We start from the raw sequence: 20,632 nt of genomic DNA on the forward strand, positions 1-20,632 counted from the left end.
GGAAGAATGTTGATTGTTTTTGCCTATGGGATTTCATGTGGTGATGCAATGCAGCCCCATCTGGCTTGGAAGCTGGGGAAATTCCAATGTACTCTGTACAAATGAAGTTCTAATCCCTACAGGGGCAGAGGGGGAACCTAGAGGCGTGGCTTTCAAGCCCAAAAGCACTAATAAAAAAAAGAAACACGGCACATACTAACATCAAACATTATAGCTACATCTTGTGTATTATTGTGGCTAGGGCCACGTGTATCCTCCATGCTAACGTCACCCTCCCAAAAAACCAGGAAAATTCTACATCCAGGCAATTAAATTTTACAAGACAAACAAGATCTACAACGCCTCTTCTGCAAATGCATGCCACTGATTGATGAATTTCACATGTCTTTTGTTTGTTTGTTTCACATAAGTCATCCTGCAACATTTACTGCCTAATTTTGCTAGTCATGAGAGAGAGTGTATGTGTGTGTATCAAGGGGGTGGCACTACAAAGCCAGTAAGAGACGACATGGCCTACTTGTTCCCATCATGACAGAAACAGTTTTCCTGAAAATGGAATTCAGCCTGATTACCAGCTGTGGCACTGTATCCAACATAGACACTATACCTATTTGTTGCCTCTTTGCTGTTTTATTGCTGGGAGTTTACGATGGCATGGTAGCAATGAATTGATAGTAAATATTGATATGGAGCTGAGCTGGAGTTCTCCCACTGACTCGTGTGTTTCTGCATTGGTCCTGGTTGCGTTCAAAGTTTTCTGTCCCTTCTTAAGCAACTATAGTATGCAGAGGTTCTGATAAATCGTTAAAAGTAGACATAAGACAGAGTGGTCTCCTTGATAGCCTCAATATTTAATTCACCTTTAAAAGAAAAAAATTACTTTAGAGGAAGCAGTTTTTCCACTTTGCTTGCAGAAGGTCCTCCCAGATTTCGTCCCTGGCATCTCCAACGAGAGCCGGGAAGGATCCTGCCACTGCTAGTTAGTGCAGACAATACTGAGAAAGGTTGCACTCTGTATAACGCAGCTTTTTGTGCTTCTTCTTTTGGGCTTCAGCCCAGGAGCTCTGTAGGACCCTGACTCCTGTTTCTTTCCTCCCAGCAGGCTGACTAAATAATCCAATTCAAGATGGCGGACAGTGACAAGAATGGGACCAGCCGCTCCAGTACCAGCAGCAGCAGCAGTCGCCTACAGAGCAAGAAGCCCCCAAACCTGTCCATCACAATTCCACCCGTGGAAGCAGCCGAGGATGTGAATAGCCAAACAGTGGTATGAATGACTAGTTTCCCCTAAGTGCTTACGGGCCTGTTTCATGTCCATGGTTACTTGAGTATGGAGGGTGTCTGTTAGTTGCTATCAGGATCTTGAACTTAAATCTGATTCCACCACACCTGCCGAATTGCTTTTGCCCATGTCCTGTCACAACCTCCAATGTGACCATGGATATTTAACCAGAGCATTAGCACTTAGAGAAGCATCCTTTGTGGCTTCTCTGTAGACATCTAAACTGCCTTTTCTGGAAACTCACCAAAGATTGTGTGCCGCCTCAGGCATGTTGCAAGACCCCTCTCTTTTGGGGAGTGGCTTTCAGAGACTGGGACTAAACTGGACCCATGGGGTTCAGGTATAGCTCTTGCATTTTATGGATACACATTATGACTTGGGGAGGAACATCCTTCCCCAAACCAAATAACCGTCAGAGATTACTGGCCAATTAAGTTTTCTTAAAAATGCACCTTCACACCATGCTGTGTTTGAGCCCCAGATTCTCCCTCCCTCCCTTCCTTTCTCCCTCTCTCTCTCTCTCTCTCTCTCTCTCTCTCTCTCTCTCACACACACACACACACACACACACAGCACCTTTGAGGTAGGGGAAAATAAGAGTCCCTTCCTGAATCAGTGAGTAGACATTCTTCATGAACCCTACTTTGCCCTAAGTTCCAGCAAAGTTCTTTTTGACTCCAAATATTCAATCAAGACACTTCCTGAATGTAGAACCTTCAGCCATACCTTAAGTCCATATCTTTCTCTCTCCTTCACAGTCCCCCCCCCACAAAGTTGTAAACTGCATAAACAGTGAAGCTTTGTAATCAAACTTGCATGATGCTCCACATAGATGTGTGATTTCACATATCGCCCTGCCTCCATACCTACATACCTGTATGCATCTAGTGCTCTCCTGGCCACCTATCCAGGCTCCCTACCCAAGTACAGTGGTACTTTGGAAGCCGAACAGAATCCGTTCCAAAAGTCTGTTCAACTTCCAAAACGTTTGGAAACCAAGGAAACCGCACCAGGCATTTGGGTTCCAAAAGAACATTCGCAAACCAGAACACTCACTTCCGGGTTTGCGGCGTTTGGGAGCCAAAACGTTTGAGTGCCAAAGTGTTCGGCTTCCAAGGTGCAACTGTAGTTGAGAAGATTCTTCTGGTTTTCTCCCTCCCTGGTTGAGGAGTGTGATTTTTAGTTATGGGAGCTGCATAACAAGGACAGACCTCAGGATATTGCCCATTCATCAGTTGGGTGTTCTGTGTCTGAATCATATCTTCCTTCGACTTCAACATTTCTTCTAGCCTCTGAAGAAAAACCCAGTTTATCAGAAGAGTGTGAGCCTCCAAGAGTCCGGGATGAAAAGGCAGGACAGCAATTTTGAAAGACACCCTGGCTTGCGCAGGCAAACTTCACTGTCCCACAGTATTCGCAAGTAAGGAGATGCTTAGGGCCCCATTTTGGGTTGCGTGGGGGTGGTGGCCATAAAAGGTGGTTTGTTTTGTTTTGTTACCTTTGAAGGCATTAAGCAGAGTTACTGCTTGCTGTTCTTGGGTCTCTTATCCCTTGCCTTGAAGGCAAAGTCTGTACTGAGATAATCATGTGCTTTCACAACAGGCCATGTTGTGGACTCCAAAATTTTGCTCATGGTGATAATTATTTTGACAAGAAGAATGCTTCAAGATAAGGTGTTGCTTTTGGACCTTGCTTTCTTCAGAAGACTTGAGATCTGCTTCACACAAGGAAAGTGGAAGCAGATGCATTTTAAGTATTTTGTCAGTGCCTTCTTATACCGCATAAAATGAGATGGACAAATGTCATTTCCCCGCTCTTTCCATCTTATGTACAAGCCATAAATATAAGCCTAGGTGTTGGGAATCAATTATGACTCCCTACAGTGTATGTATGTTTCTGTGGTGTGCACTTGCTAGAAAAAGACAGGTTGCTGATAATACAACTGATACTCTGCTCACAGTAGACTTTTAAAAATGAGGCAGTGTGTGTATGCTGAAAGCTTTTGCAGAAGTGGGGAGGATTGCCACTCAGGTAATGCTTCCTAAACTTGGGTCTCCAGCTGTTTTTGGACTACAACTCCCATCATCCCTAGCTAGCAGGACCAGTGATCTGAAATGATGGGAAGTGTAGTCCAAAAACAGCTGGAGACCCAAGTTTGGGAAACCCTGCACTGGAGCATGTGATTGGGGAAGGGGACAAAAGCAGTGCCGGTTCATGGGGCATGGCAACTTGAATATTCCTGTGTCAAGCTACAGGTTAGCTGGTTAGTTTCGGAGGATAAGAAGCCATCTCTCCCCCAGAGTCGCTGCCATTTTGGAAGGCAAGGGTGGAGAGTTTCTGGAGGAAAGATATTGGTGGACTGGGTACAGGCTGTTGGCATCTTCCAGGCAATGTTTACCCGGGTTACTTTGCTGGGCTTCTTCATGTGTGTTGTCCTTTTCTGTTTCCTACACCCAGGGGGGCAGCTCAGTGGTTTGGAGTCAGCAGTGACTGTGACGGAAAGCGGCAGCATTGGCAGCGCAAAAGCCTGCAGCACTGCAGCCTGCGGTATGGGAAGCTCAAACCTGCCTACCGAGAAATGGAGCTGCCCAGCCAGGAAGTGTCTTCCTTCCAAGGCACAGAGTCTCCAAAGCCACAGAAAATGCCCAAGGTTGGTCACCCCCTGATGGTGGAGGTGGTTGCCTTGTGCTTCAGAGCATGAGTGGATCAGCTACTCCTGGATTTGCTTGTGGGGAGGGGGAAGCTGGATTTAGATCCCTATTTGGATATAGAGCTGGCTGGAGGAGGACTGGTAGAGCATGTGCCTTGCATGAAGAAGGTCCCAGGTTCCATGCATGGCATGTCCAATTGAAAGGACCAAGTTAGAGGTGATGTTGAAGGACCTCTGCCTGAGATGCTGCAACACCACTGCCCATCAGAGGAGACAGAAATACAAGGCTAAATTCTCCAGCAGTCTTCCTTTGTTTGTTTGTTTGTTTGTTTAGTTGTATATTAGTTGTGGAGGTAGGTGAGGCAAGTCACAAGGCTGCTGTGTGGCTTTAACTTCCATGGAGGGGGAAACGGGATAATGGCAGCCATTTGGGCACTTGTTTGGTCTTTCAGATTGTTGATCCCCTGGCCCGAGGCCGTCCCTTCCGGCACCCGGATGAGGTGGATCGCCCACGTACTCCACACCCTGCCCTGGCCCCAGTGACCCCGGGAGTCATGTCCTTGACATCGTTTGGCAGCGTACGGTCTGGCTACACCCGCCTTCCCCGCAGGAAGAGGGAATCTGTGGCCCATATGAGTTTCAAGGCAGCTGCAGCTATAATCAGAGTGAGTTGTTTTGTTTTGTTCCACTCCTCTTTCTTTACTGCTGTAGAAGATGTTTTGTGTGTGAGAGGGGGTGCTGCTTCCTTACCCCTCTTCTCAGCAACAGTACAACTGATAATAATGAACATTTATCTGGCAAAATGTGCTAAATTGATACCAAATCCTAATTTCAGTGAGATCCGAGAGCCAGTGATCATTGGGCAGAATCCAGTGTTGTGCAACTGCACTTCCACTCAGACAATGGAGCTCCTTTTTTCTTTTTAAATGGTTGTTATAATTTCAACCCTCCAGTGCAGATTTTTGAGAGCATGAGGGGAAGCCCAAAGTACAAGCATAAATCCGTTCTGCTTGTGCACAGAGAAGCATTAGACTCTAAGGCTGCAATTAACCCTGCTTCCCTAGAAGCAAACCCCATTAAATTCAGTTCAACTTACTTCTGAGTAGACATGGTTCGTCCTTGGGGTGGGGTGGGGTGGGGGCGTTGCTTGGCATATCCAGGACCTTTTTCAACTTTTAAATTCAGTACTTAAATAGACTACTCCAGATGGCATGGGATGCCAATGCTTTTTGATTCTGAACTTTCAAAAGTAAGCTGGTTGCTGCTGCTGCTGCTGTTCTGTGTTGTCGTCAGCGTCAAACCGGTGGATCTTTTCAAAGCAATCTTGCTTTCGATCAAACTTATAAAAGCATTGGAAATTCTGACAGATGCACGGCTATGGATTGTGACATGGTCCCATGAGCTGCCAACCCGAGCCATTAATTAATAAATTTTATTTGCTTATTTGAAGCATTTCCCCTTCCCCCCATACACAAACATTGTTAAAGCCGTTTACAGACCATCAATAAGAAGATAGTAAATCAGAAGAACCACCAGGTGATGCTGTTGCATGGCTCAGAGGAAGTGAGGCAGGCTAGGACTCAGAACAACCGGCTTGGAAGCCATTCAGTATTAGTGCTTGGTTTTTCTCTGTGCGAAGCTACCCTCCTGATATTTGTGCAATTGGCTTGTATCCCAACAGTCTGAACAGGATGCTGGTGTGGCTATGTTGCTCTTGTGTGTCGTTCTCAGTTAACCCATATTTGTAGGCTCAAGATTCTCAACGTGAATTCTTCACCTCGCCCCTTCCATCTTCAAAAGGGCAGCACCCCAGTAACGAACACCAGGACCTCTCGACTATTAATAGAAATTGTTTCAAACTTGCTGACTCACTGTTCCAATTTGATTTCTCTGAAAAGGGACGTTCGGTTCTGGAGCCCTCAGCACCGAAGCGGAGGTGCAACAAGCAGAGCTTTATATATCCCAGCTTCATGGATGAGGATGTGGTAGATGGCTTGGATACGTTTGACTCCTCGTTCTTCAGTAAGGCAAGCATTGTTCCATGGCCTCCCTGCTCCAACCCTTCCCAAGATTCCCCCCCCACCAGCTTTAATCGGGCACCCCCAAACTGCGGCCCTCCAGATGTTTTGGCCTACAACTCCCATGATCCCTAGCTAACAGGACCAGTGGTCGGGGAAGATGGGAATTGTAGTCCAAAACTTTTGGAGAGCCGAAGTTTGGGGATGCCTGGCTTTGATGATGTCTCAGGACTACCACCACCACCACAATCTCTCATGGGGAAAGAACTACGACCATTTCTCTGTTGGCTGTAGGAGGATTTTAGTTTTACTGAATCCCACCCCCATCCCTCCCCTCTTGTCTAAATGGAGCAACCACAATGCATTCACTGAAACCAGCCAGCTAAAATAATGTAACATTTAAACAATTGATCCATGTGTTGTTGTTCACCACAAATCTTCCCATCCTCCGTTACGATGGACTTAATTGGCCAATGTCTGGAACGTGATCATGTTGCTTCCTGTAACTGCCTGATCATGACATTGCTCCAGTGGCTCTCATACAGTTGGGCAGCTATGTCGGTCATTTAACAAGACTGAGTCTTGTTCTTGCCAACTAGACAATGACAAGCAGAGGGTTGTATCCAGTGAGACTTCCCCATCTCCCATCTGCCCTCAAAATCTGCTCTGGAAGCTCCTCCAACCCTCTGGAGCAGATTATGAGGGTGTGTGGAGAGCGGGGGCTTCAGGGGGAAGTAGAGGAGGGGAAAAGTTCCATTGCACAAGCAGAAGTCTGCTGTTCTGATAGAAGCGGTGTTGGATATAACCCAACATTTCTCTATCTCTTTCTTGCAGGTTGACGCTCATGATGAGATGTGCTCCATGCCAGATGATGTGTTTGAGTCCCCACCCCTCTCTGCCACTTACTTCCGAGGGCTTCCTCAGCCAGAGGATGGCAAGTCGCCTGAGGCTGAGCAGCCATTTCAGTAAGTCTTGGGTTCCACTTCAGAACGGCACCAAGATCTTCATAGCAATGCATTTCTGCAAGTCTCTTCAGTCTGTACCATATCTAAGAGATTGCCACCAGCAGCATTGCATGGAAGTGAAGCCAAACACTTATCCTCAATGCCTATAGTGCGATGGTTGGCTAGCCAAGAAACTGCCTCTTTGGTGGTGGCCCCCCTGATTGTGGAATCCTCTTGCCAAAGAGGCTTGACTGGTGCCTGCTTTGTCATATCAGAAACAGCAGCACACCCCCACCCCCCAAAAAAGATCTGGGGGATGGGAATGGGCAGTGTAGGGGAGGCAAAACCAAACCAAATTTGATACATGAGCAAATGGATGCTCTCCTAAAATACAGGAGAAGAAACCAATCCTCTATATATTTATGGGGGTAGTGGGGACAGAAGCATTTTAAATCATAGGTATCTAGGAATGGTTCAGTTTGGGTATCTGTGCTGCTTCCGTACTTCAAATCACATAAGCCCTTTCTTCTCTTTCAGGCGAGCAGGACCTTCTCGGGGTCTGCCAGCGGCGGCGGCTGGTCCAAAACGGGGCAAGCGGATTGCTTCCCGGGTGAAACACTTTGCCTTCGACCGCAAGAAGCGATACTACGGGCTGGGAGTGGTGGGCAAGTGGCTGAACAGGACGTATCGGCGGAGCATCAGCAGCATGGTGCGCTCCCAGCTGGAGCTCACAGATAGCCACAGGTGAGAGCATGACTTGCTCATTTAAAGCATGCTGCTGCCGCCACTGTAACCCATCATCTGCTTGCAGGAGTCTGAACAAGGCTTTGGCCATCTTGCAAAAAGTGGTTCCACAATTTGCAGATGGGTCAATTTCCTTTCTTTTTTTTTTAAATGACAAGGAACCTATCTGCATCACCTCATTGGTTCCTAGCTGTTATGCATTCCTTCTGTTCAATATGTCAGATTAGATGTGTCTCTGCATATCTCAGGCAAAGTCTTTCAAGGTGTACATTGCTAAGAATATTTTGTTAATGAAAGTTCTTCTAAGAATAACCATGGCCTATGGTGCTTGTCTCCTCTCCCACTTTTTCTTCCATGTTGTGAATAGACCCTACTTCACCTACTGGATCACCTTTGTCCATATCATCATCACCCTTCTGATCATTTGCACCTATGGGATTGCTCCCATTGGCTTTGCCCAGCATCTGACAACAGCATTGGTGAGTCTTAATTATGTGAATGGCATTCTACAGTAGTGTCCTTTAAAAAGCCTCAGAGTGGCTAATAACAATTAAAAACATCAGATCACTGCAGTGCAAATAATTTAGATGGGCCTCTGGTGTGATCCTTTAGGGCTGTTCCTAGTGCAGCTGAAGAGGTTCACTTTCTCCATTTGCAGGAAACCAATTGCATCTGAAACACTTCCTCCAAATGTTTTGATGCAACCACCAGCTATCTCTCATCAGCCTGCCTTCAAAGGAGGCCGCTGCAACCGCTGATGAGTTAATGGTTACAGTGACCTTGTTGAACGTTGATAGCTGTCAGTCAACCAGTGTTGGCCTGCGGCAGCTGGGAAATTTAAAAATCTGATCGACTGGCCAGGTCCAGGTCCAGGTATTACAGATTTAACCCTATAGAATTCAAATTGTAACACAATAAAATGTGATCTGCAAGAAATACAAGAAGCAATTAAAATCATACAGCACCTAGCACACTGCACTACAATTGCTGCCACAGGCAGAAAAACCTTTTAAGTGGCCTGCCAAGACCCTCAGCAATTTTCAAGTGGGCCATAGAGTGGGAATCACTGCTATAAAGTGAACGGGGGCACTAGCTATCTGGGAGTCAAAAACTTTGCCCAAAAAAATTGCAACTAGAAATGCCAACATATCTAAACAATAACTTGACACTAAACAAGCAAGGATTTGACGTATCCTGCCAGATGTGTGACACTGTGGTCGCAAATGCAGTTCAGCTCAAGTTTTGGGTTAGGCCGCCTTTAGCTTGGCATGGAATCCCACCTGCCTTCCCTGATGGCAGAGTGGGGAAGAGTCCGATCTGGGATGCTTGCCACATCTCTTAGCCAGGGAATTTCTCTGCTGTGTTTACAGGTGCTGCGAAACAAAGGCGTCTATGAGAGTGTGAAGTACATGCAGCAAGAGAACTTCTGGATTGGCCCAAGCTCGGTAAATGCTGTGCTTCTGTTTCGTTTGCCTTGTTGAGATCATGCTTCTTAAAGGAAATTCAGGGCACGGCTCTTCAAAGTGCCTTGAATCATCCACACCCCCATAAAGCTTGCCTTACAGTAGACCGTAGCTTGTCTGGAGTGAAATGAAGCATGGTTTGCTGGTTTGCACAGAACAATAAAACAGGGATGTTGGATCATTTCTCCTGTGTGCTAGTAGGGAAGAGCAAAGTGACGTAGAGTAACTTTTGCTTGCCTTGATATATGGATGAGGCCAACATGATGCTGGGGTGGTGGTGGCGGCTATGAGAAGTTAGTCTTCCAAACTTTCTTTTCTTTGTGACTCACCCCGCCACCCCTTTTCATTTCAGATTGACTTGATCCACCTGGGAGCCAAGTACTCTCCCTGCATGAGGAAGGACCAGCAGATTGAGAAGTTGATCCAGAAAGAGAGGGATCAAGAACGCGAGTCAGGTTGCTGCGTCCAGAATGACAACTCTGGTTGTGTTCAGACTCTGCAGCTGGACTGCTCGGTGAGTGAAATTGCCTCAGGGTTTCTCTGGTAGCGGCAACTAACGCCTTTAAACATTGGCATAATATTTCAATCTGTGGCTTGATGGCCCTGCATTAACGGTGCCTTATCTGTCATGCCATGAGAGGTCTCAGTTCTCTGGATGGTAAGGCAGAGAGGCACTACTTGAGTAGGAAGATGCCCCTTTGCCATCAGTATTGTTTGCTCACATTTTGGATAAATTGTAATTCATGCGACCAGCCAGAGCCCAGAGAAGTTAATGATTGCTTCAGATTTACAAAACCATTCATAGAAAGCTCCCTAACGTAGGTGTTGCTTTTTAATGCCCTCTATGTCTTAAAATTGGTATTCTTTAGCGGAGGCAGGCCTGAGGTAACACATTGTCAGTGATGTCCCCGGCCACTAAGAAAATATTTCCTGTGTCAAGTAGAACATTTGTATGAGCAGGCCTCTCTGGTGGGATTCTGCTCCTTTGAAAAATAAAAGTGTGCGAGAGAGATATGAACACTAATTATGTACTGTATATTCCAGCGTATAAGACGACTGAGCGTATAAGACGACCCCAACTTTTCCAGTTAAAATATATAGTTTGGGATATACTTGCTGTATAAGAAATACGACCCAGCGCATAAGACGACCCCCGACTTTTGAGAAGATTTTCCTGGGTTAAAAAGTAGTCTTATACACAGGAATATACTATGTATGAATGAGAGAGAAATTTAGAAAGTCATGTCTTTGTTTTTCACATAGGAAACACTGGCTACTTTTGTAAAGTGGCCGAATTATAATTCACCAGCTTTTGACCTCAACAATTCCAGTCGGAAGAGGATTTCAGGAGCTGTGTGTGCTCAGGATCCCAGGTGAGAAGGGGCATGTGGAGGGTGGGGGAGAGAAGGGGTACATATGTTTAGAGCTATAGTGGAGCTGGGGGAGGTGATGCCGTGTATGGTAACCCCTCATTACTTGTTGGCTATCTGTCCCCCAACAGGACTTGCGAGGAACCGGCTTCAAATCTGCCACACATCTGGCCCGATGACATCACCAAGTGGCCAGTAAATATTCCTTCCTTTCTTCCTTCCTTAAATTGTTCGGCACTAATTTATCTTGCAAAATATTTGTATGGTGGAAACAGAGGTGGATGCCCTTTTAGAAGCTTTTGCTTGGGGGGGGGGGGAGACATAGAAGTGATTTTTTTTTTTTGCATGCCTTGTTATCTAATGTGAAGTCCAAGCTGCTTCATGGAGGCTGCCTTATGAATGGGACAATCCACTGAGGAAGGCATTGGACATTTACTGCATGCATGCATCCCTGTCCATCAAACTCAAGCAAGGAAAGACTTGGGTATGCTAGTCTTTTGCATGGCATGCAAGGCTGAACTTTAACAGAGATGGTTTTATTGAAAGACTGAGGTTTGAGGCCTTTAATTCCAGATGCATGCAAAGGTGGATGAAGAGAGAGGAAGGCTGTAGCTGTGCATTGTGTGTGTTTTAAGGAATGTATTTACACGTGCACATACAGTGGTACCTCTGGTTACGAACTTAAATAGTTCTGGAGGTCCGTTCTTAACCTGAAACTGCTCTTAACCTGAGGTGCCACTTTAGCTAATGGGGCCTCCTCCTGCTGCCGCACTGCTGGCGCATGATTTCTGTTCTCATTCTGAGGTAAAGTTCTTAACCTGAGGTACTACTACTGGGTTAGCGGAGTCTGTAACCCAAAGTGTCTGTAACCCGAGGTACCACCGTACACTCAAACCCCAATCCCTTCTTCCATTTTCTTCCTGCCTTCCAGTGAAACGGATTCTAAATCTTTCTGTGTGTAGGATTATAGACCTCTAGTAAGCTTTTTTAAAAAGTCACAGCCAAGGACTTGGTGATATCATGATTCACACTCCTAAATACATGGACATGTTCCACCTAGTTGCTGTCAATTAAATTTGGGACAGAAGATAAGACATGAACACTCACTGTAGTAGGTAGTACCTGCCGGAAGGATAAACTGCTGTGTTCTCATGTTCCCACCCACACTTGACTAATGACTCATGATTGCTGAATCCTGGTTTGGTTGATGATGAAATGGTACTACTCAAACCTCTTTTATTCCACACCAAACTAAATACTGTTGGTAGAAGGTATTGTTTGTTGCTATGTTATGCATTTTTTTGGGGGGGGGGGTGTTTTTTCTATTGTAAACCGCCCTGTGATCCTCGGATGAAGGGAGGTATAGCAATTTAATTAATAAATAAGCAAATTTCTCCTAGCAAATCTTTCCGCTTGGTGATTGCCTGTTGGAAAAGAATGTGATCTGGCTGGAGGACTAGTCATGAGAACATAGCTAGGGGTCTTGGAATCCCTGAACCTGAGTTTATACTAGATGTGCAAACAATTTTAAGAGGACTGTTGGTTTAGGACAGAGACAGGGGAACCTCTGCCCCCCCCCCCAACCAAATGTTGTTAGTCTCCAACTCCCATCAGCCCCAGACAACCTAGGCAGTTGTCAGGGGTGATCGGAATTGGAACCCAGCATCATTGGGTGTATTATGGGCTCCTAATCTGTGGTTTAAGATATCCTCTTGGTTGTGTTCTAGTCTGTCTGTTGCCTGGTAGATCATTGTAGTAACTGACAGTAGTGGTTAATGATAAAACTGGCAAGTATGCTGAAGGTAAATTACACATGGATTTACTTAAAGCCTTTTCTTCTAATTGTAAACCTTTTATTTACAGATATGTACTGATCAGGCCAAACTTAACCACACTGGGTTGTTACATATGGACTGTGACATTAAAGGAAGGCCATGCTGTCTTGGAACCAAAGGCAGGTAAGTACTTATGTCTCATGCGGCCCTAAGTGATGGTGTTAGCAGCTACAGACCTGCCTGCTTCTCTTATTTGGGTAGGAGCTTGACTTTGATCCTTAGCAATACTAGGTCAGTTAAGGGAAATTATCCTTTCTTAACATGCTGAATTACAAAGAACACTCAACAACACCAGAGCTGAGCTTTTAGAAAGCTTGTATCAACAGAATCCTGAGATCTAGCTCCTTAGGTTTAGGGAGGTAAAAGATGAAATAATTTTAACTTAGGAGTCACCAATGTTTTCTGGCCAGTGAGTAGATTTGGAATTTTGAGGAAGTGGCATGGGCACCAGTCAAAATGTGCCATGGGGTGTGGTAAATCCAAAACGGCTGCTGTGGGGTGTGTGGCATAATGGCCTGTGTAGGAGAGACTGAGTAGGGTAAGCAAACAGTCTATTTTGGATTGTTAAGGGGATATTAACTGAGTCTTCCCACAGGAACTAAACCACTATAACTGCATTTCTTTTTCTTTGTACTAGTTGTCAGATCACTACTCGAGAGTACTGCGAATTCATGCATGGCTACTTCCATGAAGAAGCAACTCTCTGTTCACAGGCAAGTAATGTCCCAGGTTTTGTAGGTGGGAAATCCTCTTAAAGTTTGGCCCCTGCTTGAAGTTAATATGACCACTTAATGCTAGGCAAGTCCAGTAGGAAGGTCAGCAGGCATCAATTCCATCACAGTAAAACTGGGTTCAGAGGGTTCCATTTGTCTACATGCTTTAATGCTCTCTCTCCCCCCCCCCCCCAGGTACACTGCATGGATGAGGTGTGCGGCCTCTTGCCGTTTCGGAACCCAGAGAGTCCTGATCAGATATATAGACTCTGGTTGTCCTTGTTTCTTCATGCAGGGTAGGTGAGAAGATTGTGGAGAGTGCAGTGCCTTGGGTTTGAGTCTTGAGCTGGTTTTTTTTTTGTTTTGCTTGCCAAAGCCTTTTCATTAAAGCTTTTATATTCCACACATTTTTCAAGACCTTGTTGGTCAGTCGGGCGGAGAGATGGTAGCTGGCCCAAGTGAACTTCGTGGAGGATTAAGAATTTGAACCCTGGTCTCCCCAGTCCTTGTTAGACACTCTGCCCAGTATACCGCTCTAGCTGCTCACTGGTTTCAGGTCCCTTTGGCCCCGCCTTGCCTGTCAAGCTGCAAGGAATAGATTGAAATCTGCCGGAATTTCTTTTGCATTAGGAATCTCAGGCTCTAGAGACATTCCACCTTCTAACTTTGTTTCTAAGACACCCCATCCTTCCTGGATTCCTATTTTTTATTATAACTGACACACCTGTTTCTTTCGGTCTGGCCCAGACAGTTTAAATGGGGCTCTTCTGGTTGTGGCCTGGATTTATGGTCTTGGGTTTGTTGCTCAGGGCTTTATCTTGCAAGGATGCCTAACCTATCCTTGGGCCTTTGCCCCCACACACCCCACACCCCGCCCTCCCCGACCCTCTAAATTTGACCTTTGATTCTGTTATTGAGTCCTGGCAACGTGCCCTGGCAAACTGTCCCTTTTTTTAGTATTGACTTCGCAGCCACTTATGCAAATCCAGGGATGTTTCTCAAATTGCCAAACGCCCGTTTAGCATGATGGACGTTACTTGTGAGTTTGCTCAGGATGGTGTGAACACAGATAAGAAGGGAGGAAGGAAAGCTGTTGCAGCTCAAATGCAAAGCATCCGCCTGTCTTTGCCCTGTAGGATTATCCACTGCCTGGTGTCGGTGGTCTTTCAGATGACAGTCCTCAGGGATTTGGAGAAGCTGGCAGGCTGGCATAGAATCTCCATCATTTTCATCCTCAGTGGCATCACAGGCAATCTGGCAAGTGCCATCTTCCTTCCATACAGAGCGGAGGTAAGTGCCACCTTTCCTTCATGCAGTGGGGAGGTTAGAAACCCCCCTTTTTAGAGAGTGATTAAATAGTGAACTCCTTATCTGAGCAGCAGTCCTTATTAGGGTTGCCAGACTCAATAGAGGACAGGACTTCTGTGCCTTTAATTGCCCTGCTCTCTTTTGAGTCTGGAAACCTTAAAGAGAAACCAGCAGACCCTTTGTTTAATTTCCAAGCAAAGGAAATGCTTGGAGTCTGCCAGAAAAATCACAAAACGTTGTTGTCTTGCAATTTTTTCCGTGCCACGAGGCGTTCGTCTAGCAAGGTACCACTGTATATGAGAAACTGAGAAGCTTGCAGCAAGGTGGATGCTGTTGTGGACAGCCTCCCTGGTTTTATTCTCTTGAGTCATACGTGGGAGCAAAGTGATGCTTTAGCAATTGCAGCTTTCTGGTTTCCATGTGCTAGACCAGCACATGTTGGCTGCCCTATTTGTTCACACGTGAGGGTGCCCACCCCACCCCCTTTTATATTTGATGGAGTAGGCAGGTGGCTAATCTGACGTCCTGACAGGCTCTAAAGGAGATCACCCATCTAATCCCTTGGGTCGCATCAGCAGCTTCTCCACCTACAGCCTTGTGGGGCAGCGGCTGCAGCCGGCTGCTGAGTCACTGCAAGCTCCTGAGCCTTCCCCTTCTGAAATGATTCTCAAGCATTGCAGCTTCATTCCATCCATAGGCACACCAGCCTTGCGGGGCCCACCTTGATAGGGCATTTGCCTGGAAACTGGGATGAGCTAATGCAACCTGTGTGACTTGGTGGTTGCACCAAGGGTGGCAGCCCTTGGTGGTTTTAGGGGCTGCCCTGTGTTGTTAAGCTCATATAAAAAAAAAGCAATGATCTGCCAGCTGGAAAGCACCGTATAAATTGAAGAGGTATCATTACTTGTGGGGGTGGTGTTCATTTTTTGGTTTTTTAAATAATACTTTAGTATGAAGACCATTTACAGTCTTTGTATGTGGTACCATTTTATAGGTAAATGCAGTGTTTTCACCTTCAGTTTCTTAAACTTACCTCTTCATTTGGGTGTGAAAATGAATTGCATTCTAACATGAAGAGGTTATTGTTAATCACTTTGCACAACTCCAGTTCCCTGGTATGAAAGTTTTTTGACTGCTAAACACACACACACACCTTCACCAGTTCACTGTGCACACAGAAGGAGCAAACTCTTGGTGCTTAGGAAAACTGGATGCTGCCACTGGTCTAAATGATTGAAATTTACCCAGTTCACTCTGCTTCTAGGCATTGTCATTCTACTCCAGCTTCTGTGTCCTCACCAGATCTTGCCCATTAGTTTTGAGTATATATCCTGCTTTTTGACTAGAACCCTCAAGCCAGCTAAGAACTTCTATAAAATACAACAGATACAACGAAAACCACATGCTCACAAAACAACCAGCCCAGTTGAAACAGGGACATTATACCTCGTAGTGTTGTTGTTTTATTGCTACTGCTACTAATACAAAATCCTGTTATTCTCAGGTTTCTGAATTCTGGGCTTGGTGCCAAATGAAGCAGTGCTACTGCTCTTGAGCAAAATTGCAGAAAACATTGCCCTGGCCTTAACCTATGTCCCTCAGGATGACTTGCTTCTGCATGTGGTTGATTGATTGAATGACTGTCTGTATTCCTGAGTGCAGGCAGAAGAGAGCATAGAATATTCCATTCTGCAGGACCCCCATCTCCTTTAATCCAGCACTTGGGGAAGGCAAAAGGAAATTAAGGCCATTCTGAAGAGCTCCAACCAGCCAAGATGGGCTGCACACCCTTTGCTGAGTTCTAGCATCCCAGCACAGTAGCCTGACTTTCATGGGGCTGTTTGGCCCATCCTTTGCCAACTGAGTGGCCTCTGGTTGTTTTGGATGACACCTTCATTGTGCTGGCTGGAGCTGATGGGAGCAGCAGGTCAAAATATCTGGCAAGGACTCGATTATTCTAGTGAATTTATGGTCCCTTGATTTTTTAGACAAACACACTGTAACCTTGAATACATTGAATAACCTTTAATTTTAATATGGCTCGGGCCTTTCTCTTTTGCTGTATGAGTTCTAGGGCCTAAACCAAGGTAAAAACATAGCAAAGAACCCCAAGTATTATTTTGACTTGGCAGTTCTGTGCTCTACTCAAGACCTACCGGTATGAGCTGAATTCTGAATATTGGTGTTTCTAAGTGTTGCCCTGATGGAAGGAAAGTTTCAGCGTGACTCTGTCCAGTTCTGTTTGAAGACAGGGAAGGTGGCTTGCACAGTGGGGATTAGCTGCTGAATGATGGCAGAAGTCAAAGCCCATGTGAAAGAAAGTAGGTGATGCAGATTTGAGATCTAAACTTCCTTTGTTTTAGGCTACAGGAAATGTTTAGCTCTCATGGTTGGGCAATATTTTTTTTTGTAAACGTTCATGCAAAGGGCCTGGTGTTCAGGTAGGGATTGTCAGCTAAGTACCTGTATCTCATGAATTCCAAGTGCTGCTTTTAATTGTTATTATTTAATTATTATTATTTAAAGCCTACAAAAACTCAGATCTATCAGATTGAGAATAAAGCATGCAATCTTTTGCAAAATTATCAACATGCCCTTTGACGCCAAGTGCCAAACCTGCATGTTTGGTTCCCCCCCCACTCCCAAAAAAGGGGTTTCCTTAGCACAGATTGAGAAATCTTTTAGGACAGAACAGAAGGGCCCGGCCATGCAAAACAGAACATCATCATCATCATCATTTTATTTATTAAATTTATATACTGTACCACCCTTCATCTGAAGATCTTTAGTGATTATAGTGCAACCTTTGCAAAACCAGGATGAAGACTTCCATCCTAAACTCATGTAATAGGGAGAGAATCCAACTGAACTCATAGAATACACATTTAAGCTTGTGCTGTCTGGAACTGACACAACACAAAGCTGTTACCTTTCAGGGCAAAGGAACCTGTGGGCCTCCATATGTTGTTGGACTGCAACTTTTATCATCCCTGACCACTGGAGTTGATGGCAGCTAAGAATCCAACAACCCCTGGAGAGCCAGAGATTTTCCTCACCCCTGCTTTGGAGGGTCAAAGGGTTGGGTCATAAGTATGGCTTAATCCCCAACCTCCGGACTTGTTGCCCTGATGAGTTGCTTTCATCCCATTTTGTCCTCTTAGCTCTAGCTCAGTGTTCTCTCCCCTGACTGGCAACATCAAGTTCTTAAGCTCTCCTCCCACTGAATGTGGGGCTTTTTGTGTGTACAAATATGTGCCCCACCTGAGACGTTTGCTGGTACAGGCCAAAACCTGCTCTTGGCACTGTGATCTGAGGGATTTGAAACCACACCCCAGAGGAAATGAAATTGAACCTAGGTCAGTGACAAATATCATAGGCAAAGACTGGCCTTGTTCAAGATCTGAACCTCAAAGTTCTTGCAGCAGAACCGATACTCATTCCCCTTGATCAACAAACCAACCATTAAGACTGAATGAGAATAACGGTAAGTTTACCCTGCAGCACAATAAATCACTGTACTAACAGCCTCCGGGACTCTGCTGCCCATTTGCTTTCCCGGGGTGCTCTGTTGTGGAGAGAGGAGAAAGCCTGGCTGGCCTAATAGCAGAATGCACCTTGCGTGATTTATTTTTAAGTTTCTTTTTCCTCCTTCCCTCTTCTAGGTGGGGCCTGCAGGATCCCAGTTTGGCTTGTTAGCCTGCCTTTTTGTGGAGCTTTTCCAGAGCTGGCAGGTCCTCGAGAAGCCCATGAAGGCTTTCCTGAACCTTTCTGGGATCGTCCTCTTCCTCTTCCTGTGCGGCCTCCTGCCGTGGATTGACAACATTGCACACATCTTTGGCTTCCTCAGCGGCCTGCTGCTCTCTTTCGCCTTCCTGCCCTACATCACCTTTGGCACGATGGACAAGTACCGCAAGAGAGTCATGATCATCGTCTCGATGCTGGTCTTCGTCGGGCTCTTCGCATCTCTGGTGATCTGGCTCTACGTGTACCCTATTAACTGGCACTGGATTGAGCACCTCACCTGCCTGCCTTTCACCGACAGGTTCTGCGAGAAGTATGATCTAAACCAGGTCTTGCATTGATGGAGCTGGGAGGCTGTGGAATGGGGCTTGCAGGAGAGGATTTTAAACTTGGGATACCTGTCAGATGTTGAGCAGCGGTGGAATAGACAGAGGCAACACTGGCAGTAAAAAAAAAGGCAAAACATCTGCACTTCTCCAGCTTTCCCTGTACCACTTGTGAAACGTTCACATCCCAAGTGCTGAAGCAGAGCACCTATTACCTTTTGCAAAACTCCTAAATGCAAGGGATAAAGCCAACCTGTCTCTTGTATGTTCCTCTGTGAGTTCTGGGCACCAATCAGCCATCATTGAGAGGTATACCTTTGAAGCAACATCACCCTGTTGGTGTCCGAATTGGGTCAGAATCTCTTACAAGAGGCTTCTCCACTACAGTGCCTGCAGCGGATGGCAATCTTTGCTGAAGTTTTGATGTTGCGATAACCACCAACCATTTGGAATGTAGTAGAGAATCTACAAGCTCTGCCTCTTAGGCCGAGTTCCTTTCGATGGGCTGCCAAAGCAACCAGTGCCACCCTTCATCCATAGGACTGACTAGGTCCTTTGTGGGATGGAGGCCAGAGAGGCAGTCACTTCAAAAGAGCACTTTAGTGATGAGGCAACATCCTGTTGAATTGCTCGTATTTACCGTCTGCCTGTGTCTATGGTTTCCTACTTGAAGATCCTCCTTTTATGCAACTCCTGGTTTTGGGGGGCCCCTTTCCTTAATGCCTTATGGCACAAGATGGTGCTTGGACTTTATGGCAATCTTCCCTGCCTTAGTGCCTTTTTGTGGTACTGTGAATTGTACTGTGAAAACAAACAACCTGGTCTTTTTTGCCCAAGGGATATTTTATATGCATTTCTCTTCTCCCCTTCCCCTTCTTTACATCTGCGATCTCTGCTACCAAACACTTTCTGGCAAGTAGCATTGATTCTTTTAAAGAAACCTTGTGCCATCTGGAAGACGTGCTAGTACCTCGGCCAGTATTTATATGGAGTGAATTTAAATTTCTGTAGCAGACTTGAAGGATAACTTCACTCTGATAAAGAGGCCAGGCTCACGCTGTAGAGACGGATGAGATTGTTGTGTGGAGGGTGGAGGAGGATATTTTTGGTCTAAATAAATTAAATTTAAATTTATCAAAAGTAAATGTGCGTCTTTTTTAAAAAAAAATGTGATTTATTTAGTGCCTTGTGTAAACCTTTTAGCCAGGGATGGAAATAGCTTGTCTTGTAAGTGGCCCCACAAAATGTTATTGCTCCAGTGACTGACTTTATTTTTAGAACGCGTTTACGAAGAAAAAATGTATTAAAGAAACCCCAAACCCTCCCTTTTATTTAATGTGTAATTCCTTGCAGTTCTCTATATTTAGCAAGTTTTCATGAGATTGCCACCAGAGCACAGGAGGTCCATGGGGTAAGGCCCCATTGCAGGTATATCTAGGTCTACAGCTGTCATTCAGCTGATGCCTGAAAGAGCCCTAGCCTCCCTATGTTGCTCACATTGTCTAACCAGCCACTTCCCAAGTTTTATCACCCTGTGCCCTTGCCCGCTGCATTCTGTATACCACTCGGATGTCCCTCAGGACCTTCAGCTGATCAGAATATAAATATTTTAAACTTCTTGCAACCTTTCTCTCCACCTCCCGTCCAGGTCTTAAACCTGCCCCATTGCCTGCACAAAATTACATTCCACCATCTTATCACTGCCTGATTCGATTTACATAATTGGGAGTGGTGAAGGAAGGGTGTATAAAAAGCAAGACCCCATTAGGGGGGGAAACCCACAAGTTATTTATTTGCTGACTCAGCAAAGTGAAAAATGGCATGCAAAGCGTTGTGGGTGGGGGGCAGAGAAACCAAATGCTTTTTCTTGCTTAGTGGAAGGAACTACAAGTGTTGAGCAGCATGCAGGGCTAACCCACATGCCTTGGACGCCAAGATAACATACATTTCAATCCAGCTATTTTATAGTTAGTACTGTACAACCTCAAGCAGATTACACTTATTTCACTTATGAAACCCTTCCCCAACCCCAGAGCTTTTAAGAAACAGGCACCTGCTCTGGCCATGAGAAAGGCATATAAGCAACTCATCTTAAGTAGATCACTTTGGGATCCAAAACTTGCTCCTCCTCAGTTTTTACTGTAACGTGTAATGTGTAGGTAATTTAGCACAAGAGAATGCCCATGTCTGCACTGGACCATAACTAAACTTAAAAAGCGTTTCTACTTTAGTTGTAGC

The 20,632-nt window shown here is 45.5% G+C and overlaps 1 protein-coding gene across 3 annotated transcripts in view; it reads left to right on the forward strand.

Moving 5' to 3' along the window:
* Positions 1-18,440, forward strand: part of RHBDF2 (rhomboid 5 homolog 2) — a 54,126-nt gene extending 35,686 nt beyond the window's left edge. For 2 of the 3 annotated variants that reach the window (XM_035104548.2, XM_060271829.1), the window contains exons 2-18: positions 1,100-1,267; positions 2,572-2,702; positions 3,740-3,932; positions 4,385-4,597; positions 5,831-5,959; positions 6,785-6,915; positions 7,432-7,638; positions 8,006-8,117; positions 9,009-9,083; positions 9,454-9,615; positions 10,365-10,474; positions 10,603-10,666; positions 12,335-12,429; positions 12,944-13,019; positions 13,215-13,315; positions 14,156-14,309; positions 17,990-18,440. In XM_035104548.2, coding sequence (XP_034960439.2) covers positions 1,127-1,267; positions 2,572-2,702; positions 3,740-3,932; positions 4,385-4,597; positions 5,831-5,959; positions 6,785-6,915; positions 7,432-7,638; positions 8,006-8,117; positions 9,009-9,083; positions 9,454-9,615; positions 10,365-10,474; positions 10,603-10,666; positions 12,335-12,429; positions 12,944-13,019; positions 13,215-13,315; positions 14,156-14,309; positions 17,990-18,409 — 2,514 coding nt within the window. In that variant the 5' untranslated portion in view covers positions 1,100-1,126 and the 3' untranslated portion in view covers positions 18,410-18,440. The remainder of the gene's footprint in view (positions 1-1,099; positions 1,268-2,571; positions 2,703-3,739; positions 3,933-4,384; positions 4,598-5,830; positions 5,960-6,784; positions 6,916-7,431; positions 7,639-8,005; positions 8,118-9,008; positions 9,084-9,453; positions 9,616-10,364; positions 10,475-10,602; positions 10,667-12,334; positions 12,430-12,943; positions 13,020-13,214; positions 13,316-14,155; positions 14,310-17,989) is intronic. The other variant, XM_035104550.2, reaches the window with a different exon arrangement.
* The last annotated feature ends 2,192 nt before the right edge of the window (positions 18,441-20,632 follow it).

This window comes from Zootoca vivipara, chromosome 2, assembly GCF_963506605.1.
Source record: "Zootoca vivipara chromosome 2, rZooViv1.1, whole genome shotgun sequence".
Lineage (NCBI taxonomy): Eukaryota > Metazoa > Chordata > Lepidosauria > Squamata > Lacertidae > Zootoca > Zootoca vivipara.